Source organism: Oncorhynchus keta, chromosome 6, assembly GCF_023373465.1.
Source record: "Oncorhynchus keta strain PuntledgeMale-10-30-2019 chromosome 6, Oket_V2, whole genome shotgun sequence".
Classification (NCBI taxonomy): domain Eukaryota; kingdom Metazoa; phylum Chordata; class Actinopteri; order Salmoniformes; family Salmonidae; genus Oncorhynchus; species Oncorhynchus keta.
This window is the reverse complement of record NC_068426.1, coordinates 10414664-10441967: the sequence shown is the minus strand read 5'-3', so window position 1 is coordinate 10441967 and position 27304 is coordinate 10414664. Positions and strand designations below refer to the sequence as shown.

Below are 27304 nucleotides of genomic sequence, written 5' to 3'. Positions count from 1 at the left end.
AACACATCCAGGCTGTGTAAGGGCTATTTGACCAAGAAGAAGAGTGACCGAGTGCTGCATCAGAGGACCTGGCCTGTACAATCACCCGACCTCAACCCAATTGAGGTGGTTTGGGATGAGTTGGACTGCAGGGTGATGTAAAAGCAGTCAAGTGCTCAGCGTATGTGGGAACTCCTTCAAGACTGTTGGAAAAGCATTCCAGGTTAAGCTGGTTGAGAGAATGCCAAGAGAGTGAAAAGCTGTCATCAAGACAAAGGGTGGCTACTTTGAAGAATCTAAAATATTTTTGATTTGTTTAAAACTTTTTTTGTAGTTACTACATGACTCCTTGTGTTCATTATTCTACAATGTAGAAAATAGTAAAAATAATGAAAAACCCTTGAATGAGTAGGTTTGTCCAAACATTTTACTGGTATTGTATATATATATATTTTTTACCAAGTAGCACTTTTGAAAAGGCACCGAATTGGTGGAACGACCTCTCTCTTTTGTACTCTCCCTCCCATGTCTTGCCTTTTATCTCTCTTACACACTTGCTCCTCATCCCTTCTGAAAAGGTGCTTTTGTAGCTTGGCGTTGTTATATGACAGGGCAGTATAAACAGATAGGTATCGTACGTCATGTCTGTAATCTGTCTCTGATTGTGTAAGGACATCAAAGGTCCATTTCTCTGAATCCCTGACATGTTGACGTGTCCGTATCCAGGCTACCATCACCGTAGCAATAGAAGTTGAAGGGAAAAAAGGTGAGGGTGCAGCCTCCTCTGACATCACTCGATGACATCACACAAGATATGTTGGTCCTATTCTGGTTACTCAAAGTTCAGGAAAAACGAGTTGGTAGACATTCTCTGTGTTTTGTTCCCTCCCCTTCTCGCTCTCTCTTTTTCTCTCACTGTCATAGCCTCTTCTCACTGCCAGTCATTGTTTTTGTCCCAGTGAGATTGTGAGCTCCTCTCTTCAGTTCTTTCTCTCGAACTCTCCTGTTGTCGGTTTGGTGTTTGGTGGTTGTGACCCCTCTATTATGCCATGGGAGACCCTGTGCCTTTCTCCATCCTGAACGAGAGACTGAGACCACAGTTTACTGCCATGGAACAACTCTGCTACTCCCTGCACACCCTGGAAGATGGACACCAGCTGCCTGGCATTGTCAGTGGCAGTTCAACCACACGGTCTACAATACTGAGAGATGAAATACAAACACAGGTTAATTCAAGCTCGACCACGACCGAATCAGAGGATGACCCAGAGAAGGAGGATGTGGTCACAGAAAGGTTGACTTCGCTGACCGAAGAGGGGGACAACTGTCATGATCTGTTGACCATGACCAGTACCTGCTTGATGCAATCTTTGACCGCAGAAGATACTGGTCCTGATGGTTCTGGTGAGCTGACCGTGGTCAAGGAGAGTTTGGCCATAGAGAATGGCGATCCAGGTGTTTTGACCATGGTCAGTGAGGGAGATGGTTCTGATGAGGTCAGTGAGGATAAGAGCCCTTTCAGACGGAGCTACATAGACCGAATCTTACCGGACCTCATCAGGAGTGGACAACAGCTCAGCAGACGCAGAACATTAGGACCAGTGTCCGACACGGTGAGAGAGTGAGGGCCGGACAAAAATAAAATGTGTGTGCTGTGCGGCCAAGAAATTATATTGAATATAATTTGACGCAGTACTTGTTACGGTTTTCAAAGATCTTGGACCAGAACAGATCTTTCACATCGTTCAGTACAAATGTGTCATACTCTGCTATAGAATGTTATCAGCTCATAGAGACAGGTTTGATTTGTGGCTGAAGGGAATGTTGTTGTCGCTCGTTGGGCTCTTATCAGTTAGGGACCTGGTGTATCTGTGTGCGTGTGTAATATGAGCTGTCGCATGCGTATCCAGTACAACAGGATTTGTCTCTGCTGTGTCTCATCTTCCAGGAATCTGGATTAGCACCGTTTACCACCGTGCCTGAGTTTTTCATGACAACATTTATTCTTAGCTGAAGGTTGCGTATGTGTGCGCATGGTTAAAGGTAGTGCCTCGGGTGGTGTGTGTGTGTGTTTTGTATGTAACACTGTTGGTGTGTGTCTAGTTGAAGGGAAGAGGAAATTCAGCAACACTTGTAGGAATTTGTTAAACATGCTTCTTTACAAACGTGCTTGTGTGTAGTTGAAGGAAGTGCGTCGGGAGGTGGCGCTGTCAGTGAGACGCAGTCTGAGGCTGAAGGCTCAGGTGGACAAACTACAGGAGAACAGAGACGAACCGGGATGGATCCAACACAGGGAGAAGGTAACACACACACTTCAAATACAGTCAAGCATAACCATACATTTGACAGGTAATTTCAAAGGTCATGCAATTGTTGAAACAAGATCAGTGTGATGTATAAAGGCTGAATAACAAGAATCACATGACAACAGGGCTTGAATGGAGGCTCTGGAAGTAGGCTAACAGGAGTGAATCCTTTCTGTTTCTGTGAAGCACGTCACCTTTAGAAGTCTGTGTTTATGTTGAACTCTTTCCCCTCCCTCCCTCCATCCATCCATCCTTCTCTCACCCCCTCCCTCAGGAAATACAGCTCTGCCTCGGATTCTGCTGTGGTACAAGTGGTTGCACAGCCTTTCCTGTATATGGAGGCTGTGCTCACTGCTCCTGTACTTTTTCAAAGTTTTTCTAAGGTTTTAATCAGTAACCGTGGTCAAATAGTTTTCAATGGTGTACTGTCAATTTAGAGCCAGATAGCACAGGATTTTGCTTTGTGCTTGTTTTTCCCAATAGGTAATGTAGTTTTTGTTTTGACTGTCATTTGGTTTATTCTGATTGATTGGATGTTCTGGTCCTGAGGCTTCATTCACTGACTCATTTAGGCATCCAGTTGAGCTTATTTTGAAACCTAAGTAATTGTTGTGTGTGCAGTACTCTGTATATTTTGTACCAATCGAGATCTTCTCTGGAAAATCATCGTTTTAGTGTTTTGGGATTTACTGCCAAGGCCCAGGTCTGGCAGTACTGCTCTAGGTGATGTGCTGTGGGTTTCAGCAGGCACAGGTCATCTGCGAAGAGCAGGTATTGTGGAGACCAACAACGGGGCTGAGGATTTTTCTAGAATAGTGGCCAAGCGCGCAGGGCTGAGATTGCAACCCTGGCAAAGGCCAGGCCCCTGGTTAAATAATAATTTCTTGCCAATTCTGATGCTCCATTTATTGCCAAGGATTTAATTGTCATGTCATGAGATGTTTTTGGTAGATATCCAATTTGACTTTTAGTCAAGACATTGTGCTTATTAAGGAAGTATAGAACTCATTTATAATACTACAGAAAACTTTCCCCATGTTACTGTTCAAACAAATATCTCTAATTGTTAGGGTCAAATTTGTCTCCGTTCTTATAGATTGGGGTTATGAGTCCTTGTTTTTAATTTTACCTTTATTTTACTAGGCAAGTGAGTTAAGAACAAATTCTTATTTTCAATGACGGCCTAGGAACAGTGGGTTAACTGCCTGTTCAGGGGCAGAACGACAGATTTGTACCTTGTCAGCTCGGGGATTTGAACTTGCAACCTTTCAGTTACTAGTCCAACGCTCTAACCACTAGGCTACCCTGCCGCCGTTACTTCCCGGTTCCTGACGTCAGGGAAGTAACCTACACTCAGGTTCAAATTAAAAAGTTTTAAACTAAAGCTTTGGTTGTCTTCTTCTCAGGCTTCTATGTCTTCTTCCTGGACCTCCTCAATGTCCACCTCTTGAACATCAGACTGAGGCCTCATCTTCATGGTCACTTTCCAACCTTGTTGAGGATGGCTCGTTGTCAGACTCAAAAAGAAAAAACAATGCCTGGATGGCCACCAATTTTTCAACCCTTGTATTGGTCAGCCTGTTGCATGCTTTGCTGTGTGTCTTCCCAAACTAGGACCAGTTGCACTCTGAGGCGGCTGATGTTGGTGGGATTTGGAAGATGGAGGCAACAGGGGAAAGAGCCTCAGATCCACAAAGTCCCTTCCACCAGGTGGCTGATGAGATGTTGGCACGACTGCCATATTGCATCTCCATCCCAAAGCCCTTGCTTGGAAGTGTACTTCAGACTGCCAAGAATCTTGCTCTTATCCAGGCCAAGGTGGTGAGACACAGTCGTGTCCATAGGCTTTGTTGATCTCTGCTCCAGACAGGATGCTCTTGCCAGCATACTTGGGGTCCAACATGTACGCTGTGGCGTGTATGGGCTTCAGGCAGAAGTCTTTACGCTCTTTGATGTATTTCAGAATTGCAGTTTATTCTGCTTGGAGCAACAGTGGGCAGGGAAGTATGGATTTCTTCTCTTACATCTGCAAGCAGAGTCTGAACATCAGACGAGATGGCATTGTCTCCCTCAACCCGTGCAATGGCTACTGTTTTAGGCTTCAGGAGTTTCAGGCTGCTTACCACCCTCCCCCAAAATACATCATCCAGGGGGATCCTCTTGATGGGGCTGTCCATATCTGCAGACTGATATGGCCATTTCTTGGAGAGATTCCTACAGGAGACTGTCAAACATGATGACAACACCACCCCAACGGGTGTTGCTGGGCAGCTTCAATGTGGTGCTCTTATTCTTCTCACTTTGCTTAGTGAGATAGATTGCTGCTATAACTTGATGACCCTTCACATACCTAACCATTTCCTTGGCTCTCTTTCCTTGGCTCCCCTATCAAGAGCATCCTACCGGATGATCCATTGTTTTCGGTGCCATGGTGTCCTTGAGGAGCAGATTCAATGCATGAGCAGCACAGCCAATGGGTGTGATGTGAGGGTAGGACTCCTCCACTTTAGACCAAACAGTCTTCATGTTCGGAGAATTGTCTCACCAGTGCAAATACCTTCTGTGGTCCAAGGTAATTGATGACTGCCTTCAGCTCATCTGCAATGTAGAGACCGGTGTGTCTGTTGTCCCCTGTTTGTGGTGTCTGATTCATCATTTTCACCTCGAATGGATGTAGAGGGAATTTTGTCAGAGGTTGCTTGTTGTGAGCACTGAGGGAACTTTATGCACTTGGCCAGATGATTCTGCATCTTTGTTGCATTCTTCACATATGATTTGGCACAGTGTTTGCAAATGTACACAGTTAACTACTACATTAGCTGCAGTCTCCACCTCCACACATCAGATGGTGCCAGTGGCATTTCCCTGTAACGATTAGAAAAAGAGAGTAAAAACAACAACAAATACAATTCCATGTACAGATGAATAGTTAAGCAGTTAGATTACACAACGTCTTTGTAAGATAAATGAAACATGCATGGAAACAGGTGAATTAACACTCAGTTAGCAGGCTCAAGCAAGCGAAAACCCACATGGTAGCAAAAACTAACTAGCAGAAATTGTTAAGTTACAAATTATTTAAACGCACTTTGCTGTAGGCTACTATTCACTAATTAACAAAAAAATTATGTATGTCATAAAATATTGTAATCAACTTACCAGAAAGAATGTAGTCTTTGGCTCAGACAGTGTAGTAGTGTGGGCTCTGTAGCATCTCATTAGTGTGCAAGATCTTGAGTATCAGCTGTACATGTGATGGAAGAATGCACTGTGCATGCAGAGGGTTGTAATTCCATTGGATTGGGGATAGTTTAACCAAAATATGCCACGAGACTTAGAATTGCCTTGTGTATCCCACAAAAAAAAGATTCACTGTTATAAGCTAACTTTTTTTGTTGGTGAATTTAAGAAAAATTCCCCAAATTCCAGGGATTAACTTCCTAGCAAGCTAACTGACAAATTCCGACCTAGCTAGCTAGCACGATTAAGATATTTAAAAAAAATCTAACTCACTGTCAATCTTGTCCTCGATCTTCAGTTGTATCATTTGATTACTTATATTTTGTAGCACATTTTCATTGTGATCTTAACAAACAAGAAGTTGTAAAAGTCAGGAGCTGTTCTTCTGCATGAATGCCTTGACTGTTTCTCTCTCCAGGTTACAGAGGAGGTTCAGTCCGTTCTGAGGTTGTTGCTTCCTCTGACAGAAGCAGAGTCCAGCATAGTAGAACCATCTGTTCAGGAGAACAGTCTGGACACAGCGCTGGTCCTGCTGCAGAACGTCGCACGCAAACTAGCTCTCAGCCACACAGCACAGGTGAACCTAAACTCGATCTCAGCCACACAGCACAGGTGAACCTAAACTAGCGCTCAGCCACACAGCACAGGTGAACCTAAACTAGCTCTCAGCCACACAGCACAGGTGAACCTAAACTAGCTCTCAGCCACACAGCACAGGTGAACCTAAACTAGCTCTCAGCCACACAGCACAGGTGAACCTAAACTAGCGCTCAGCCACACAGCACAGGTGAACCTAAACTAGCTCTCAGCCACACAGCACAGGTGAACCTAAACTAGCGCTCAGCCACACAGCACAGGTGAACCTAAACTAGCTCTCAGCCACACAGCACAGGTGAACCTAAACTCGCTCTCAGCCACACAGCACAGGTGAACCTAAACTAGCGCTCAGCCACACAGCACAGGTGAACCTAAACTAGCTCTCAGCCACACAGCACAGGTGAACCTAAACTAGCGCTCAGCCACACAGCACAGGTGAACCTAAACTAGCTCTCAGCCACACAGCACAGGTGAACCTAAACTAGCTCTCAGCCACACAGCACAGGTGAACCTAAACTAGCTCTCAGCCACACAGCACAAGTTCGGCCAGGGTCCTCAAGGATGCATTTAGTTCCTCAGTTTTTAGTGAATGTGACCCAGGCTTGCACTCACACCTCTTAGGTGAGCTTAGATCCCACCCCCACAGGCAAACCCATAGAATACAAAGATGAGTAAATCTGTTCCTATCCAACAGTAGCTCAGAGGCTAACAGTTCATGTCAGGTGAGTTTAGACACCGCCCCTCAGGTGAGCCCAGACTGGTTCAGTTCAGGTATGTGACCTGATGGGTTCAGTTAGCTCAACCTTGTTTCAATGGAATTTTAATTACTCTGTGGCATTTAAATAACTCCCAGGCATAATGACTCCCAGGCGTAATGCATCACCACATGAAACCCAGGTGTAATGCATCACCACGTGACTCCCAGGCGTAATGCATCACCACGTTACTCCCAGGCGTAATGCATCACCACGTTACTCCCAGGCGTAATGCATCACCACGTGACTCCCAGGCGTAATGCATCACCACGTGACTCCCAGGCGTAATGCATCACCACGTGACACCCAGGCGTAATGCATCACCACATGACTCCCAGGCGTAATGCATCACCACATGACTCCCAGGCGTAATGCATCACCACGTGACTCCCAGGCGTAATGCATCACCACGTTACTCCCAGGCATAATGCATCACCACATGAAACCCAGGCGTAATGCATCACCACGTGACTCCCAGGCGTAATGCATCACCACATGACTCCCAGGCGTAATGCATCACCACGTGACTCCCAGGCATAATGCATCACCACATGACTCCCAGGCATAATGCATCACCACATGACTCCCAGGCATAATGCATCACCACATGACTCCCAGGCATAATGCATCACCACATGACTCCCAGGCGTAATGCAACACCACGTGACTCCCAGGCGTAATGCATCACCACGTGACTCCCAGGCATAATGCATCACCACATGAAACCCAGGCGTAATGCATCACCACGTGACTCCCAGGCATAATGCATCACCACATGACACCCAGGTGTAATGCATCACCACATAAACACCCTTTTATGTCCATGTATTCCATAACTGTGTGAATATAAATAAAACAAACCTGCCTTTTTTCTCCCAACCACTCTCTCTTGCTTTGTTTTCCCCAGGATTCCCAGTTCTGGGTTAAAAAAGGGAATGGTATGGATGACAGTGCTGTTCTACAACAGGCACTACGGGACAGAGACGATGCCATGGACAAGTGAGTGTACACACACACACACAGCAAAGAGAAGTGTCAATGCTTCCTCTAAGAGGGAACTGCATTGTTCCTGTAGAAAAATGACACATTGATGTTTTGTTTAGTTTTTTTCCCCCTTCCTGTTGAACAGGAAGAAGGCCATGGAGGCGGAGCTTCTCCGCAGTAAGACAGAGATGATGTTACTGAACAACCAGTTGTTGGAGGCTGTGCAGAAACGACTGGAGCTCTCACTGGAACTAGAGGCCTGGAAGGTACTAAAAGATGGTGGGAGGAGAGAAAGAGAGAGCGAGTCGGAAAAATGGATATGTCTGAGACATACAGTAGCAACATATGGGCTCAGCTGGGGTTAGGTTACGGTGGAAAACAAGCTCTCACTAATGAGGGACAATGGCAAATTACCCATGGGTTAACACACACGGTATAATGCATCCAGCCGGTACATGTCACCAGCTGGTATCCTAGCATGATAATGGAGTAATAGAGCCTGGGGCCATCTGGTGGTGAGGGACCAACTTCCTGTAATGGTGCAATATGACATGACATACACCAAAGTGACCAAAAGTATGTGGACACCTGCTCGTCGAAAATCTCATTCCAAAATCATGGGCATTAATATAGAGATGGTCCTCCCCCTTTACTGGTATGACGGCCTCCAGTCTTCGGATCATTGCAGCGGGGACTTGCTTCCATTCAGCCACAAGAGCATTAGTGAGGTCAGGCTTTGATGTTGGGCGATTAGGCCTGGCTCGCAGTTGGCATTCTAATTCATCCCTAAGGTGTTCGATAGGGTTGAGTTCAGGGCTCTGTGCAGGCCAGTCAAGTTCTTCCACACCAATCTCGACAAACCATATCTGTTTGGACCTCACTTTGTGCACGATCATTGTGATGCTGAAACAGGAAAGGGCCTTCCCCAAACTGTTGCCACAATGTTGGAATCATAGAATCGTCTAGAATGTCATTGTATGCTGTAGCGTTAAGATTTCCCGTCACTGGAACTAAGGGACCTAGCCCGAACCATGAAAAACAGCCCCAGACCATTATTCCTCCTCCACCAAACTTTAGTTGGCACTATACATTTGGGCAGGTAACGTTCTCCTGGCATCTGCCAAACCCAGATTAGTCTGTCGAATTGCCAGATGGTGAAGTGTGATTCATCACGCTAGAGTCCAATGGCGGCTAGCTAGCCGACGCTTGGCATTGCGCATGGTGATCTTAGGCTTGTGTGTGACTGCTCGGCCATGGAAATCCATTTATGGCCTCCCGAGTGGCTCAGTGTTGGGGCGTCACAACAGCCTGGGGTTCGATCCCAGGCCGTGACCGGGAGTCCCATAGGGCGACACACAATTGGCCCAGCATCATCTGGGTTAGGGGAGAGTTTGGCAGGGGGGGCTTTACTTGACTCATCTCACTCTAGTGACTCCTTGTGGCGGGCCGGGCATCTGCAGGCTGACTTCTGAGGTAATTTGAAAGGTGTTTCACACATTGGTGCAGCTGGCTTCCGGGTTAAGTGAGCGTGTGTTAAGAAGCGCGGTTTGGCAGGTCATGTTTCGGAGGACGCACGACTCGACTTTTGCCTCTGCCAAGCCCGTTGGGGAGTTGCAGTGATGAGACAAGTTCGTAATCACAAAATTGGTGAGAAATAAACAAAGAAACAGATTTCATGACGCACCTGAAGAACAGTTCTTGTGCTGACGTTGCTTCCATAGGCAGTTTGGAACTTGGTAGTGAGTGATGCAACTGAGGACAGACAATTTTTACTCACTTCAGCGGCCCGTTCTGTGAGCTTGTGTGGCCTACCACTTCGTGGCTGATCTGTTGTTGCTCCTAGAAGTTTCCACTTCACAATAACAGCACTTACAGTTGACCGGGGCAGCTCTAGCAGGGCAGACATTTTATGAACTGAAAGGTGGCATCCTATGACGGTGCCATGTTGAAAGTCACTGAGCATTAGTGAGTTCACACACATTTATTTTTTTACCATTACGTCACTGGTCAGAGTGTGTACCAAGTTTGGTGTCTAAGGCCTCGATCACACCGATAGCATCATTGTATTTCGAGCATTCATTTCCAATGGTACGTTGGATTTATCGAATGTATGCGTGGACGGTTTGACAGAACTGGTGACAAAGTGTGAATGTTGAACTTTTGTTGCACACATCTTGATGATGTAGGTATTATCAAAGGTAAAAGATAAACATAAATACAACTGCCATAATGAGAAATAATCCATCAATATTGTCTGTTTTTTACCATTAGTCAATAAATATGTCAAATGTATTTCCGTGTGTCAGGACGACATCCAGAGGATCCTGCAGCAGCAGCTCCAGAGCCAGCAGGAAGCAGAACAGGCCCAGAGGAAACCCTCCCGTCTGGGGCTGCTGAGGAGAACTAAAGAACCCCCACACCAGAGGCCAGCCTCCACCCCTGCCCCCTCTCCGGCCCTACAACGCACCCCTGTTACCTGGAGGGACAGGCTGAAGAGGGGGAAGACGGGTCGTCATGGTGACCAGGAGGCAGCGCAGGCGTCACCGGTGTCGCGGTCGTCGAGTAGCAGCAGCAGACTGGAGGGGTTTCATACCATAGACTTATAACACAACATGAGAGGGACAAATCATTGCTACTTGATACATTTTTCAAACTGTTGATTCCTACTGGGAGAGATACATGGATTACACACATTCACAATGAGAATAATTCTCTACTTGAGGAAAACATTCATAGTACATTTGGGTTGTAGAGTCTCCATCTGTAATCATTAATGTATCTGTCTTTGATTAAAGTAATTGAAACGTCCTTCCAAATGCTGAGCGTGCTGTTTATTCTAGTCGAGGATACAAGTACACAGCTAAAAATCTGGGATAAAACAGCCACAATGTCCCAAGGATATCACAATTTACCAAGTACAGACTAACTGGTATGAGACAGGAAAGACAAGACATTTGTTTTTTTCCCCCTTCAATTTTAATATACATCAGTAATACATCATTAAATATTTCTCAATTATTCACCCAATGTATCTCACAACTACATAACATTTGACATTGAATGAACGTTACTGTGGCAAAGTTAAAATGCATAGGCCTATCGACAACTGAACGAGAGGATGAAAAGGCATGCTCATAGTAAAATAGACTAAATTACGGTTTGTCAATTTCAACATGAACATAAATAAATTAAACATTTCATCTCATACCTGGGTTAAATTGGTTCAATTAGTATTGGTTTTATTTCAAATACTTTAGGTGTGCGCTTGATTGAGCTTGTACAGTGTTAATGGAATAGTCCCAAAAGTGCAAAGCCCATCAACCCAGGTTCAATATCTGTAAATCTTTCCCCTAGACACATTCTTGACCAACAGAAAGCCAATATGAACCCTGGGGTCTGAGTATGATTGGTAGGGGATTGCCTAGCTACTCAATTACAACTATTTTAGTTAAAACAAGGGTAAGCTAGTTCAACACAAACCATTCTGATATATTTAGTTATTTAAACCTGTCATCCAATGGAGTACACTTTTTGTTTAACTTTCAACTGATCAAAATACTTTCAACTACAAAAATGAAACACACTAGGACCCTTTTGGGGCTATGAGTTACTGTGATAAAATATAACTGGCAACACGGAGACCAGTCTCAAAGCGGCTGGATAACTGCGGAAAACTTGGTACAAATTTTACAGAGATGAAAAAGAGATGAACAAAAAAGCCTTGAGGCACAAACACACAGACAGACTGAGCTGCAGTATCACTGATTGTACTTTTCCCTAGACACACAAGCATCAAAACATTTCACTGAAGAACAAACCCGACCACAGTAGAGGAAATCTGATAAGATTAAGGACAATATGAGTTAGATTTTTGCAGCATATCTGACATATCCATGAACACTAAAACATGGCAGGCCAATTCTGATCTTTTGCCCAATTATTTGCGAAACATCTGATTGGTCAAATGACATATCAGAATTGGACTGCCTGTGTAAATGCAGCCTTTGTCTACAGAGTCAAAGTGATTCATATACTTGAATAAATGATCATTGAAACAGACGATAGTAGATTATCACAAACAGAGTACACAGTTCATTTTTTACAAAATGCCCACTCACAACACAGAAGAGTAGAGAATATTACCCAGAGTGTAGTGTAGAGCATTGGGTTTTCCAACTCCAGTCCGAGAGAGTGAAGGCTTTTGTTCTAACCCTGCACTAAACACACCAGTTTCAAGTAATCAACTATTCATGGCCTTCTGTCTGGAACTTGATTAGTTGAATAAGGTGTTAGTGTTGGGAGTCAGGACCCACCGTCCTAGGGATCTCCAGAGTGTGTTAGTGTAGGGCTGGAACAAAACCCTGCAGGTCCAGTAGATTCCCCAGGACCAGAGTAGGACCCCCTCTGCTGTAGAGTCTAACCTGGGAGATACAGGAAATACAGTACCTGGAAAGATATAGCTTTATTAGCGCTTAAATGGCATAGAAAGGTAGCTATTTAGCTATCTGAATGACATCACACTATAAAAAAGGTCAAACGTGTTACACTACATGTAATCTAGTAGTACGACAAAAAAAATACTGAAATTAAGTCCAAAGACTACGGGTCAGATTTACTAAGCGTTTGCATCAATTGCAACACCTTTTTTCCCCAGCTGAGGACAAGATACCAAAAAAACAAAAAACAGCTTTAACACTAGGCTACACTGTGTGCTTTCACTTCATGTCTTATTCCATTCGGTAACAATCATTTTACAACTTTGTTCTCCTTTCTGGCTAATTCCCACAGGCTTAGTAACATACCGCACACAAAACACACCATGTATAAAAGCGATTGCACACAGCAACACAACAACCCCGATCTCTGGGGAGCCGTAGATGTTCCTTCACTGACATCAGGTGCTAAATCCACATGTCAGTTCAGACAGAACCAGAGCACTTATTCATGAGTGCTCATCTAGGATCAGGTTCACCCTTTGTTCATACATTATTCACTATGATCTAAAAAGGAAAAACTGATCCTAGATCAGCACCCTAATCTATGGTTCAGCGCTGCAGTTGTACTTTACATTCCCTCTGCTTGAGAGGTCCTGTCTTTAGTCCAGACTTCTAATATAAAACAATTAGGGCCCGTATTCATAAAGCATTGTAGGATTAGGAGTGCTGATATATATATATACACACACACATACTCTTCCCCCCCGGGGTTGCCTGGCTACCCAAGCACCTTGCTCCAGCCAAACGCTACACCCACGGGTGTTAATTGCTTCTCCGCAATGAGTCTAAATTTGAGTACTTCCACAACGATTTCTAGAACAGAAAACCATTCTAACCGTTCTGATTGGTCCCAGAAAACAGATGGGTTGGGCCAGAGCCAGAACACACACACTCACTGGTAAAGCAGAGGTTTGATTAGTTAAGAGATGAGCCAATCTCTGATTACTTTGTTTTGTACAACACCCCTCTTTGACATCACCGCAAACGACTTCAATAGCTAGGTTTCCATCCAATTGGCGACAGATTTTCACGTGAATATTCAAATCTGCAGAGATGAGTTTCCATCAAATGGACTTGTTGTAGATAAAAGGCCGTGCGTGATGACGTAGTGCACATAAAAATACCTTTTGCGGATTCACATATACCCAATAAAAATGTTAATTGGGTTTCCATGGCACTTTCAACTCCAGGCCTACTGATGGTTTTGTCACAAAAAAATGTTGCGTTATATAGCGAATGTGGCCACTCTGGTATTGGCTTGTGCACTTTAGTCAACAGCTCAGATCAGTGGTCACCAACCTTTGAGTCAAGATCACTTTCGCAGTCAAAATGAAACACGAGATACCGCTCAGGATTATTATTATTTTTTAAGCATGATTTAAGAAAATGTAACATTATTAACCCAATAAAAGCAGTCCTGTAAAAATGAGGTTTGTGCAGTAAGGCCTAATATATTAACACAGCATATTGGCTATATGCCTGGCCTGGCAATATTTAAAAACTTGAGATTTGATTACAAAATAGATGAGTTGGTGTAGCACTTGCAAGGCAGAGCGGAGCATAGTGTTGAATACATATTTTTAACACAAACTCTCTCCTAAAAAAGAGCAGCTCGGGCCATCGATACGCTTGGCTCATTCACTGCAGCAGGGGAACTACTGAGAAGCTGCTCTATGTTTTGTAATAGTGTTGATTAAAAACTTTAAATGTGAACTCGCTCCTGAAAAAGAGCAGCTCTTTGCTGTATTCTTTGACAGTCTCTCTGTGGTCATGGTTTTACAAGTTATTACATCAAAGTTGGGCTAGTATCAAACTTTGCTATGGCCTGGGGTCGTGGAAGCTCTTTAGGCACTGTGATTTGATATATCAGATTGGCCGCCCGAGTAGGCGCACTCGATTTAGCCACAGATCTCCCAGTTTAACTTTTCAGACAACTGAAATGGTTAAAAATGGGAACTTTGCTTACCCGGTGCGCAGGGCTTCTCAAACCAAACGCACCTCTCGCCAACATGAATTTAAAAGGAGCGCAAGCCTTTATCGCAGCCTTTAACGTTAGATTTTCCTCAGAAATGTTTTGTGATCGACGAGGAATGCCTTGAAGATCAACCTGTTCCGAATGATTAAATGATTATGGACTAAAGAGAAAGATAATTTTTATTTGTCAAATGGCAGCCAAACATCGATCAGCGTGTCACTAGAAGAAGACCCTCAATATTTATTGGAAAGCAGCATCAAGCTAATCCCCTTGCACTTTCACCACCATGTGAAGTTCCTCATAACTTATTTCATATGAAGCCTAATAAACTGCATGCTTTCCCGAGTCGTAATGGAAGGACCCCCAGTTCTCGCATAATACATTTTACGACAAAAAGATCCCACCTTGACTAGCGTATTTTGTTTAGTCTACATTTGGAAAGTTCACTGACAAATTAGCTTTTTCCATCAAGGCTATCGTGGCATTTTTTTTTATCTGACACGTACTATAAATCGCATAAAAAAAAGGGTTGGATGGAAGCATGCCTGGTTAATGATGGCAGTCAGACTGAAGTATGTAGCGAACGTCAGGCAAAAACAGGGGCACACTGATCCTAGATCAGTACTCCTACTCCGAGATGCTTTGTAAATAATGCTTTAGCTGTGCTTTACATTCTCTCCGCTTGGCTCGTCTTTAGGCCAGGCTTCACTTCTCGGCCAGCATTATCAACCAGGGTTCCAACCACAGAACAAGATTATATTTCTATATCGCCGACCCTCCTGTTCTGCCAAGCTCCCTGCTGAATCACCCCTCTAGACTACCCATCCCAGAGACACAGTCTGGCTGCTTTAGAGATCACACCATATTCCCCATACTGTAGGGTTAGAACTGCGATGTATCTCAGGCATTGTCTCAAATCAGACACCCTATTTCCTTGACTCACTACGTCACACGTGTCAAACTCGTTCCACTCCTCCCTTGTACTTGATTGAGGAATTAAGGTCATTAATTAGTAAGGAACTCACCTGGTTGTCTAGGTCTTAACCTAGAGACACTAGGCACTCAGTGGAATGAGTTTGACATCCCTGGACTACATAGTGCACTATATTAAGGCTGTTATGACACCCTATTCCCTACATAGTGCACTGCTTTTAAAGCTGCAATATGTAAATTTTTGGGCGATCTGACCAAATTCACATAAAAATTTAAGTTCTAGATCTGTCATTCTCATTGAAAGCAAGTCTAAGAAGTGGTAGATCTGTTCTGTGTGCGCTATTTCTATGCTCCCCGTGCTTAAGTTACTTTTTTTGCATCTTTTACTTTCAGATTTGAACACCAGTTTCAAACAGCTAAAAAATTGAATATTTTAGGTTATGGATTATTTCACAGCAGTTTAGATGGTACAATGATTCTCCACACTATACTTTCCTGTTTGTTACAAACTGACATTAGGCAAGCTATTAGAATTTTTGCAACCAGGAAATGGCACAGCAGTTTCCAAATAGTGCATCTTTAAACTAGTGCACTATATGGGATACAAGGTGCCATTTGAGACGTAGCCACATACAGAACATGTCCAGACTAGACTATATAAGACCCGGCTCAAAGCCTTTCTTCAATGCTGATTTACATCAACCTGATTAGAGTAGAATGGTACTGTGCAACAATGACGAGAGGATCTTTGGATTAGTAACTCATACCTAAAAACACTCCCTCATTTAAAAACAAACTGTCAATCTACTTTAAATATAATCTCAACCTCTTACTACCCAACTATCTACTTTTCTTAATATTTACATATCTATTAAGTACGGTAATACAGGATTTACACAAATCCTTGATTACAATATGGCGGTTAAAGGAGCTATATGTAACTCGTTGTCAATTTCACAAGAGATGGTCCGTCTTTTATTGACCAATAAGAAGGCTGCACCATTAGAATGCAATTTTTTGTGAGACCAATAACCTTTTTTGGGGAACAAAATATGATGAAACTGTCATTCCACTATTACTATAGATAAATGAAGGTCATTTTCCATACAGCTCCTTTAAGCGCAAGATAAACAGCATGGAAAGAAAGAGTGAGTTTGGTCCAGGGTTAGCAATATTAGCATTGTCTACTAAGATGGCTGTGCCTCCTCTGGTTTGAAGCTCTACCTACTGGCTGTTTTAAGAGGTGGACCCCAGTGTGAGTGGGCAGAGTCTAACAGGCCTTTCACATTATTCGCACAAGGCGTTTTTGCTCAGAGCGAGAACACCACGCACATACGTTGAAAAGGTCAAACAATTATTTGAACTTTGACGAGTGCAGGCAACAGCAGTGACCGACACCCTCAGAGCCTTCGCAACACAGCATGCCCTTTGGAGCGTGTTCTGTTATGCCATTGGATAACAGTGGCTTTGTGCTGTGCCCTATTAGTGTGAATAATGTTAAAGGCCAGCGGTTGTCCTGTAATTAGGTGGTGGAGGGTGGAGAGGGTTGGAGCAGGGTAGGATTAGTAATTAGGTGGTGGAGGGTGGAGAGGGTTGGAGCAGGGTAGGATTAGTAATTAGGTGGTGGAGGGTGGGATTAGTAATTTGGTGGTGGAGGCTGGAGAGGGTAGGATTAGTAATTAGGTGGTGGAGGGTGGAGAGGGTTGGAGCAGGGTAGGATTAGTAATTAGGTGGTGGAGGGTGGAGAGGGTAGGATTAGTAATTAGGTGGTGGAGGGTGGAGAGGGTTGGAGCAGGGTAGGATTAGTAATTAGGTGGTGGAGGGTGGAGAGGGTTGGAGCAGGGTAGGATTTGTAATTAGGTGGTGGAGAGGGTTGGAGCAGGGTAGGATTAGTAATTAGGTGGTGGAGGGTGGAGAGGGTTGGATTAGTAATTAGGTGGTGGAGGGTGGAGAGGGTTGGATTAGTAATTAGGTGGTGGAGGGTGGAGAGGGCTGTAGCAGGGTTGGATTAGTAATTAGGTGGTGGAGGGTGGAGAGGGTTGGAGCTGGGTAGGATTAGTAATTAGGTGGTGGAGAGGGTTGGAGCAGGGTAGGATTAGTAATTAGGTGGTGGAGGGTGGAGAGGGTTGGAGCAGGGTAGGATTAGTAATTAGGTGGTGGAGGGTGGAGAGGGTTGGAGCAGGGTAGGATTTGTAATTAGGTGGTGGAGAGGGTGGAGAGGGTAGGATTAGTAATTAGGTGGTGGAGGGTGGAGAGGGTTGGAGCAGAGTAGGATTAGTAATTAGGTGGTGGAGAGGGTTGGAGCAGGGTAGGATTAGTAATTAGGTGGTGGAGGGTGGAGAGGGCTGGAGCAGGGTAGGTTTAGTAATTAGGTGGTGGAGGGTGGAGAGGGTTGGATTAGTAATTAGGTGGTGGAGGGTGGAGAGGTCTGGAGCAGGGTAGGTTAGGGCTGCAGGAAGGAGCTGATGGAGCTGATGAAGTCCAGGGGTTTGTCTGCGTGGATCCAGTGGCTGGCGTCTGGGATGTACTGGATGTCTGCACATGGAAACAACCGCTGGATCTCTGGATAGTCCTCAGAACTGAGAGGGAGAGAGCAGAGCGAGGAGGGAGAGAGCAGAGCGAGAGAGAGCGGAGGGTGCGAAAGGAGGGAGAGAGCAGAGCGAGAGAGCAGAGCGAGAGAGAGCGGAGGGCAAGAGAGAGACAAGATGGAAGAGAGAAGAGTCAAAGTAGGGAAACAGAAGACACCAAATCATAGAAATAATACAAAACAGTCTTACACCAATGACAGCTATTAAAACTGTATAACAGATGACATCTTATACCTGATGTAGGCAGAACTGGCTCCGCCCAGGAAGAGGGTGGGGCCCTCGTATGTGGTTTTGAAGGTAGGGAAGCTCATGATGTCATCAAGGTGTGCGGCAATGGCGTCCAGATTGACTCTCCAGGCGTAGTGTCCGTTCTGCTCCACCAGGTTGGTCAGCAGGAACTGGCGCACTGAGCGCTCCTGAACACAGGAAGGAACCACACCATTACTAAACAAACTATCACTGGGTTATGTCCTCAAAATGCCTTCTCTTTGGTTTCAAAAGAAAAGGCATTTCAATGGGCTGCAATTACAGTAATAACAATAATGCTTTTTACTCAATTCCAAAGCCCTTTAGATGGTGCTTGGGGATTAGTCAACAACCAATTGAAGATATTGGGGCGGCAGCGTAGCCTAGTGGTTAGAGCGTTGGACTAGTAACCGGAAGGTTGCAAGTTCAAACCCCCGAGCTGACAAGGTACAAATCTGTCGTTCTGCCCCTGAACAGGCAGTTAACCCACAGTTAACCCACTGTTCCCAGGCCGTCATTGAAAATAAGAATGTGTTCTTAACTGATTTGCCTGGTTAAATAAAGGTAAAATGTAAAAAAATATATATATCCATTTGGTTTCACAATGCATTAATTCAGTCTCCAAAGACCAGGGATGTTAACAGTTAAAAATGTATTTTTGGCAGCTAACCGATTTAACTGGTCATGCTGATCGGCCTATAGGTTAATTTGCATAATTTACTGGAATTGCATTTGGGCAATAAAATGGTGTTTTACATTCGCTACGTCATTACAGTATTTGTATGTTCAATAGCCTTTCAGCTGTCAGACGATTGGGTTGCTACAGTTGTAGTGAGATGATAGTGACAGGTAGTGTGAACCCTGGGTGGTATTAGCAGTAATACTTGTATTTATTAAAGATCCCTATTAGCTGCTGCCTTATGGGTTCCATTAACATACGGTATATTATATACACAAAACTTAAAATATTAACAGACACTACATTTCATAACACATTGTGTTCCCTCAGGCCACTACTAAGTCGGAAGTTTACATACACCTTAGCAAAATACATTTAAACTCAGTTTCACAATTCCTGACATTTAAACCTAGTAAAAATTCCATATTTTAGGTCAGTTAGGATCATCACTTTATTTTAAGAATGTGAAATGTCAGAATAATAGTAGAGAGAATGATTTATTTTAGCTTTGATTTCTTTCATTAGATTCCCAGTGGGTCAGAAGTTTACATGCACTCAATTAGTATTTGGTAGCATTGCCTTTAAATTGTGTCAAACGTGTCGGGTAGCCTTCCATTCCTCCTGACAGAGCTGGTCTAACAGAGTCAGGTTTGTAGACCTCCTTGCTCGCACACTTTCAGTTCTGCCCACAAATTCTCTATGGGATTGAGGTCAGGGATTTGTGATGGCCACTCCAGTACCTTGACTTTGTTATCCTTAAGCCATTTTGCTACAATTTGGAAAGTATGCTTTAGGTCATTGTCCATTTGGAAGACCCATTTGTGATCAAGCTTAAAGTTCCTGACTGATGTCTAGAGATGCTGCCTCAATATATCCACATCATTTCCCTCCCTCATGATGCCATCTATTCTGTGAAGTGCACCAGTCCCTCCTGCAGCAAAGCACCCCCACAACATGATGCTGCCACCCCCGTGCTTCAGCGTTGGGATAGTGTTCTTCAGCTTGCAAGCCTCGCCCTTTCTCCTCCAAACATAACATTATGGCCAAACAGTTCTACTTTTGTATCATCAGACCAGAGGACATTTTCCCAAAAAGTACGGTCTTTGTCCCCATGTGCAGTTGCAAACCGTAGTCTGTTTTTTTTATGGTGGTTTTGGAGCAGAGGCTGCTTCCTTGCTGAGCGGCCTTTCAGGTTATGTTGATATAGGACTCGTTTTACTGTGGAAATAGATACTTTTGTACCCGTTTTCTCCAGCATCTTCACAAGGTCCTTTGCTGTTGTTCTGTGATTGATTTGCACTTTTCGCACCAAAGTACGTTCATCTCTAGGATACAGAACGCGTCTCCTTCCTGAGCGGTATGGCGGCTGTGGTCCCATGGGGTTTACTTGTTCATCTGTACAAACAACAGTACGCGTGGTACCTTCAGGCGTTTGGAAATTGCTCCCAAGAATGAACCAGACACGTGGAGGTCTACAATTTCTTTTCTGGGGACTTGGCTGACTTGATTTTCCCATGATGTCAAGCAAAGAGGCATCGAGTTTGAAGGTAGGCCTTGATGTACATCCACAGGTACACGTCCAATTGACTCAAATAGCCCATCAGAAGCTTCTAAAGTCACGACATTATGTTCTGGAATTTTCCAAGCTGTTTAAAGGCACAGTCAACTTAGCGTTTGTAAACAATTATTGGAAAAATGACTTGTGTCATGCACAAAGTAGATGTCCTAACTGACTTGCCAAAACTATAGTTTGTTAACAAGACAATTGTGGAGTGGTTGAAAATGAGTTTTAATGACTCCAACCTAAGTGTATGTAAACTTCCGACTTCAACTGTATGTACTATGCTTATTGGTCATAGTATGGATATAGTTAGTATGCCAAAAGTTCCCGGATGTCGTACTACATTCGCCAAAATACTAAGTATACAACCAGTGGACACTATTTCCGTGCTTTTAGGGCGCATAATGCAATTCTTCCGAAAATGGTGTGTGGCTTCACAAACCTTTTCAGATTTGAAGAAAATGGCAAAAAATATGCAGCCCAAGTTCAATGAGAGCGGATACAAATTCATTGCTTTAACCAATTACAACAAATGTTAAGAAAATGTTGAGCAATTTAGTAAAGTAATAACTTTTCAAATACATTCCAAGTTATGTTGACTGACAATTTGTTAGCTACACTGTCCTTTACAGACCGCATAACATATTACAGCAGTATGTACCATATGTTAGCTTGCTACCTAATGTTAGTTGGCTACTAATACGTCGGACTTGCAAGCATATTAACAACATGCTAACTATCCAACATTTATTGACTTGATTATTCACGTCATTCTTAGCTAAGCGGGATAGCTGTTGTGCGTTCAATGGACATTGTTAATTCAGTGCATTAGTAAAGTCACTCCGGCCATCTACTCCGATTTCAGAGCACTCGAGTCTGATTGTGCCAGAAAGCTGGGATCAACCCTACTCCTCGGCCAGATTGTCCAGTGTGCGCCCTGAACGCTCAGAGAACAAAACTCTGAATTTACAAACGCCCAGAGCGCACGCTGGCACTCCAGATTGAATTAGCAAACACACCCAAAGTCATAAGATGTCAGAGTAATATATTACTAGCTAGACAAGCTAGCGAGAGGTTTCATAACAATCAACATCAGGTAGACAGGCGTAGCGCTAGTACGCTCAACTGAAAGGATAAGTTTACAATATACTAAAATGAACTAATAATATATAGTCATTAAGTATGTAGTATACAGTATGGGTATTCGAACACAGCTCTGATGTTAATAACAGTAGTGTGAACCCTGGTGGTAATAACAGTAGTGATAGCCAGTGAGGAGCTTGCCCTAACCTTGACCAGTTTGCGTAGCTGGTCCTCGGCCATGCGGCGGGCAGTCGAGCGAGGGATGTCGCTAGAGATCTTCACATCCTTCATGGCCTGGATGTAGGAGTGGAAGTTGGTACGGGTGGTGGTCTGGGCTGGACTGATGTCCACCACCACCAACCTCTCCACCAGGCCAGGCTACCGGTGAGATATGAGGAAAGGAAGGAGAAGGGGGTGATTGACAGGAGGGGTAGAGCGATGAAGAGACAGGTAGAAGGAGGGAGAGAAGAGCAGAGGAAATGAGAACTGGAAAAAAAAAAAAAGTTCTGCCCCCTCTATACAATGGGAAGTGTGACCACTTCAGTTTCTAAAATCTTCTTAAGAGGCATAGAGTAGAAGTAAATTAACCCACGAATGTGAATATCATTATATACCGTATACAGTGAATTTGAAGAGTATTCATACAGACTTTCCCAACATTGTTACGTTACAGCCTTACTCTAAAATTGGTTGTTTCCACAATCAAAACCCCATAATGACAAAACGAAAACAGGTTTAGACATTTTTGCAAACTTAAATCAAACAGAAATACCTTATTTACATAAGTATTCAGACCCTTTGCTATGAGACTCAAATTTGATTTCAGGTACATCCTGTTTCCATGGATCATCCTTGAGATCTACATCTACAACTTGATTCAATTGATTGGATATGATTTAGAAAGGTACACACCTGTCTATATAAAAGTCCCACAGTTGACAGTGCAAAAACCAAGCCATGAGGTTGAAGAAATTGTCCACAGAGCTCCGAGACAGATCTGGGGAAGGGTACCAAAACATTTCTGCAGCATTGAAGGTTCCCTAGAAAACAGTGGCCTCCATAATTCTTAAATTCATCAAGCCTTTATGGTAGAGTGGCCAGACGGAAGCCACTCTTCAGTAAAAGGCACATGACAGGCTGCTTGGAGTTTGCCAAAAGGCACCTAAAGGACTCTGACCACGAGAAACAAGATTCTCTGGTCTGATGAAATCAAAATGTAACTATTCAGCCTGAATGCCAAGCGTCATGTCTGGAGGAAACGTGGCACCATCCCTATGGTGAAGCATGGTGGTGGCAGCATCATGCTGTGAAGTTGTTTTTCAGTGGCAGGGACTGGGAGACTAGTCAGGATCGAGGGAAAGATGAACGGAGCAAAGTACAAAAGAGATCCTTGATGAAACCTGCTCCAAAGTGCTCAGGACCTCAGAAAGATCATCTTCTAAGAGAATGCAGGAGTGTCTTCGGAACAAGTCTCTGAATGTCCTTGTGTGGCCCAGCCAGAGCCCGGATTTGAACCCGATCGAACATCTCTGGAGAGCCCTGAAAATAGTTGTGTAGCGACTCTCCCCATCCAACCTGACAGAGCTTGAGAGGATGTGCAGAGAAGAACGGGAGAAACTCTCCAAATACAGGTGCGCCAAGCTTGTAGTACCATACCCAAGAAGACTCTAGACTTGAAATCGCTGCCAAAGTTGCTTCAGCGAACTGAGTAAAGCATCTGAATATTTATGTAAATGTGTATTTCATTTTTTTTGCATAAAAAAAAAAAAAAGATTTAGAAATGTTTGCAAATGTAGTTTTGCTTTGTCAGTATGAGTTACCGTGTGTAGATGGATGAGGAATAAGGCTGTAACGTAAAAAAAAAAGGGGTCTGAATACTTGTGACTGCGTTTTCGTGAATTTGATGATATAATCTAAAAGTGCATTCAAAAAAAGTATTGGGACTGTAAGGAAGTAAGGCGAGATGGGCAGTCACTTTCCCATGGTACAGTGCAGCAGTAATCATTGCAGGTTTCTAATGTAATTAGTGCAGCTTCAAGCAGCACAGAGACCACAGTGTAGTAAGGATTCATATTGATGTTCCGGGGTCGTTTGTTCACCTGCGACAGGGCTGTAGTCATGGCGACCTTGCCCCCCATGCTGTGGCCAATCAGGACGCACTTCCCGATGTGCAGCTGGGCGAGCAAGTGCGTCAAGTCATTGGTCATCGCCTCATAGGTCAGATCGGTGCTGTGTGTGCTGGTACCGTGGTTACGGGCGTCGACCGTCAGCACCTGACTGGACAAAGGACAGTTAGGACACTAGGGAGGGGTGGAGAGGAGGAGAAGAGGGAAGGCACAGGGCTATAGGCTAGATAGAAGACTACAGTTCAGTCCTTCGTGATCACTCATTGAAAGGAAGGACAGTAGGGATTCATTGGGGTGAGAGGCGAGGGAGAGTAGGATGAGAGGACAGGGAGAGTAGGATGAGAGGACAGGGAGAGTAGGATGAGAGGCGAAGGAGGATGAGAGGGCGGGAGAGTAGGATGAGAGGCGAAGGAGAGTAGGATGAGAGGCGAAGGAGAGTAGGATGAGAGGCAGGGAGAGGGATGAGAGGACAGGGAGAGTAGGATGAGAGGACAGGGAGAGGAGAGTAGGATGAGAGGGACAGGGAGAGGGATGAGTAGGATGAGAGGCAGGGAGGGGATGAGAGGACAGGGAGAGTAGGATGAGAGGACAGGGAGAGTAGGATGAGAGGACAGGGAGAGTAGGATGAGAGGACAGGGAGAGTAGGATGAGAGGACAGGGAGAGTAGGATGAGAGGACAGGGAGAGTAGGATGAGAGGACAGGGAGAGTAGGATGAGAGGACAGGGAGAGTAGGATGAGAGGACAGGGAGAGTAGGATGAGAGGACAGGGAGAGTAGGATGAGAGGACAGGGAGAGTAGGATGAGAGGACAGGGAGAGTAGGATGAGAGGACAGGGAGAGTAGGGTGGGAGGAGGGTACAGGCCATAATCCTGCTGGTATTCATTTCTCACTGGCACTTAACTGCATTACGGTCAATGATTGTAACACATATCTGGTTTCACAACCCTCAACAAATAGAAAGCATGAATAAAACAGCCACCCTCGAAGACCCGAGTTGTGCATAACTGGCTGTATGTGAGAGAATAACTGAGCCTTATCAGCATGGCTTCAGATAAATCAGAATTTAGTGTATAGAATGTATTATTTACCTGGTTGTTTAGAGAGAAAGATATGTTGAGACCAAGGCATATAGAGCCTTGTGTATCCCCCCACCTCATGTGTTAGCCATCCTGGATTTACAGTCTAACATTAACATGTGTTGCTCTTTGTGGTAAATAATTGTACATTTACATTTTAGTCGCTCTTATTCAGAGCAGTAAGAGTTAAGTGCCTTGCTCAACAGCACATTGATCAAATTTTACACCTAGTCACCTCTGGGATTCGAACTAGTATCCTTTCGGTTACCTGCACAATGCTCTTAACCACCAGGCTACCTGCCGCCCATGTAATATTTCTGAAACTGTTGTCTGCCTTGTGAGACTATGCGTTACCTTTCGGCCTGTCCTCTGCACCAGGGACTTGGCTATAGAGTGGAAGTTGGACTTGCTGCCAAACAGCCCATGGAGGAACACCAGGGGGGTGCCATCCCCTGTCCCGTCAAACACGTCATAGGTTAGGTTCACAGGGCTGCAACAGACAATAGAATAACACATTGTTAAAGTTAACATACTTTTGTGTATGTAAATGCTTTCAAAATGAGTGGATTCGGCTATTTCAGCAATACCAGTTGCTGACAGGTGTATAAAATCGAGCACACGATTGTGTGCTTCAACTTTGTGGCAACAGTTTGGGGAAGGCCCTTTCCTGTTTTAGCATGACAATGCTCCCGTGCACAAAGCGAGGTCCATACAGAAATGGTTTGTCAAGATCGGTGTGGAAGAACTTGACTGGCCTCCACAGAGCCCTGACCTCAACCCCATCAAACACCTTAGGGATGAATTGGAATGCTGACTGTGAGCAACGTGAGTGTCCTACCTCACTAATACTTTTGTGGCTGAATGGAAGAGTCCCAAACATCTAGTGGAAAGCCTTCCCAGAAGAGTGGAGGCTATTATAGCAGCAAAGGGAAGGATCAACTCCATATTAATGCCCATGATTTTGGAATGAGATGTTCGACGAGCAGATGTCCACATACTTTCGGTCATGTCGTGTATTTGATAATAAAATAACAATCTTCACAGGGGTGCAACAGAGGAAAGAGACAATGACGTTAATGAATTGTTAACGTATCCTTGGTAATGAATTCGGCTAAGAAATGTAGTTAACAAAACAAGTAACTGACTGTGTCAACATAATATTCTCATTCAAAGATGTAACTGATTTACCATAACGTTACATTGCTAACCTAGGACAGTTAAACACCGAGTAGGGCCGGGGTCATTGTTGGAATGCTGGCCTAGCTGGTTAGCTAGCTAGATAAAATGCTAGTAAAATATTGGGCTTTAGATTTGGCAACACACAATACAATAAATGCAAGCAACATCGGATGGGCACACATTGCTTATCATACAACAGAAAATGTAGAAATATATTAATTTAGTCCACAACCAAGTGTACTGCTAAGGTTAGTTAGCTAACTACCATTAGCTATCCTTCTAAATAAAATATCCTAGCTACCCCTAAATAACACAAACTAAAGATCGATAAAACAATTTCTCCTATAATGTTGTTATTCGGTGCATGTACATGAACGTTATGTAGCTAAAGAAGATAGCTAGCTAGAATGTGAACTCGCTGTCAATATATTAGCCTGGACTGTAGCAAGTAGAGGGCATTTAACGTTACCTGGTCGAGCCAACCGCCCGAGTCATCCGCAGCACTCCACCGCTGAAATCCTGCTGTCCGGTTACAAACCGACATGTTGCCCGTCCGCAGAGAAGTCCTCTCGAGAGTAAGCGACAGAAAACACTCATGACAAGGTAGGCTCGTTGAATTTTCTTCCAGGCTGACCGACAACATACGCTTTGCTTTCTATTCTGCAGATTTCGGAGCAGAGAAAATCATTCTCTGACTGACATTAGAAGAGAATGAGTCGTCACTAGTTACCACAGCCACAAAGTCATACACCCCGCCCATTTTTAAAATTACAATTTTCACTTCTTAAAATGTAACCCTAACATTAACCACATCTTAATACTATCCTTAAATTAGCAGCGAGATGATCAACCTTAAAGACTTTCCTACTACCCCAATAAGCTAATAACATTAGTTATATATCCAAGGCATCTTACCTGCCTCCACTAGTAAAGCACATTGATTTACATTTTTTATTTAACTAGGCAAGTCAGATAATTAAGAACAACAAAAAAAAATGTCATACACTTTTACGATACAGCCCAGGTTTACTTTGTGTCTGTGTTATCTAGTGGAAACTAAGTGTGGGAGGAGCTGAATTGGCCTAAACTGACGCTTTTCGTCATGACGCAAAACGCAGGTCTGGGCTGACGTTAAATGTTCAGTTGTCAGCACGTAACACATGTTGACGAACAGATGGCGCCAGATCATAACAACGAATCAATCAATCAAACAACACATAAATTACATTTTAATTTTGGTCAATCTCATCTACTAGCGTCGAGCGACTTACATTAAACTGAGGTAGATAAAAGTTCAAACAACCACATATCACAGTCATTGCAATGCACACATTTCCTCTGCAAAAGCAGCTAATAAAAACGATTGACAAAAAAAACAAAAAAACATTCATACCCCTTGATTTATTCCACATTTTGTCACACTACAGCCTGAATTCAAAAATGATATTGGTTCGAATCCAAGGCGTATCACTATCCGGCCATGATTGGGCGTCCCATAGA

The 27304-nt window shown here is 44.0% G+C and overlaps 2 protein-coding genes and 1 long non-coding RNA gene across 7 annotated transcripts; 1 reads left to right on the top strand and 2 right to left on the bottom strand.

Moving 5' to 3' along the window:
* The first annotated feature begins 844 nt into the window (after window positions 1-844).
* Window positions 845-10669, top strand: bicdl2l (bicaudal-D-related protein 2-like). The gene is made up of 6 exons (XM_035771625.2): window positions 845-1592; window positions 2160-2279; window positions 5944-6102; window positions 7785-7876; window positions 8007-8127; window positions 10168-10669. The coding sequence occupies exons 1-6, from the start codon at window positions 1029-1031 to the stop codon at window positions 10465-10467; spliced, it is 1356 nt and encodes a 451-aa protein (XP_035627518.1). The 5' UTR covers window positions 845-1028; the 3' UTR covers window positions 10468-10669.
* Window positions 5962-6776, bottom strand: LOC127930695 (uncharacterized). 4 transcript variants are annotated; one of them, XR_008138861.1, is made up of 5 exons: window positions 6634-6776; window positions 6494-6598; window positions 6319-6423; window positions 6144-6283; window positions 5962-6108 (listed from the first exon to the last, which is right to left on the bottom strand). It is a non-coding gene; the product is annotated as an uncharacterized LOC127930695 (long non-coding RNA). The 4 variants fall into 4 exon arrangements; XR_008138862.1 differs by having other exon boundaries at window positions 6144-6318; window positions 6354-6423; XR_008138863.1 differs by lacking the exon at window positions 6634-6776 and having other exon boundaries at window positions 6144-6318; window positions 6354-6528; window positions 6564-6631.
* Window positions 10670-10814: 145 nt separating the features above from the next.
* Window positions 10815-26830, bottom strand: abhd11 (abhydrolase domain containing 11). Of its 2 annotated transcripts, XM_035771624.2 has the most exons (7): window positions 26720-26830; window positions 26274-26464; window positions 24980-25115; window positions 23522-23695; window positions 21630-21800; window positions 18088-18269; window positions 10815-17844 (listed from the first exon to the last, which is right to left on the bottom strand). In XM_035771624.2, exons 2-7 carry the CDS (start codon window positions 26399-26401, stop codon window positions 17709-17711), a joined length of 927 nt encoding a protein of 308 aa, XP_035627517.1. In that variant the 5' UTR covers window positions 26402-26464; window positions 26720-26830; the 3' UTR covers window positions 10815-17708. The 2 variants fall into 2 exon arrangements, with proteins under 2 accessions (XP_035627517.1, XP_035627516.1); XM_035771623.2 differs by lacking the exon at window positions 26720-26830 and having other exon boundaries at window positions 26274-26529.
* Window positions 26831-27304: the final 474 nt, after the last annotated feature.

Coding starts and splice junctions, on each gene's coding strand:
- bicdl2l (XM_035771625.2), top strand. CDS start 1,029: ATGGGAGACCCTGTGCCTTTCTCCATCCTGAACGAGAGACTGAGACCA. Junction 1,593..2,159: donor TAGGACCAGTGTCCGACACG/GTGAGAGAGTGA, acceptor GCTTGTGTGTAG/TTGAAGGAAGTGCGTCGGGA. Junction 6,103..7,784: donor CTCTCAGCCACACAGCACAG/GTGAACCTAAAC, acceptor TGTTTTCCCCAG/GATTCCCAGTTCTGGGTTAA.
- abhd11 (XM_035771624.2), bottom strand. CDS start 26,401: ATGAGTGTTTTCTGTCGCTTACTCTCGAGAGGACTTCTCTGCGGACGG. Junction 25,116..26,273: donor CGGGCGGTTGGCTCGACCAG/GTAACGTTAAAT, acceptor TGTCTGTTGCAG/CCCTGTGAACCTAACCTATG. Junction 23,696..24,979: donor TGCAGAGGACAGGCCGAAAG/GTAACGCATAGT, acceptor TTGTCCAGTCAG/GTGCTGACGGTCGACGCCCG.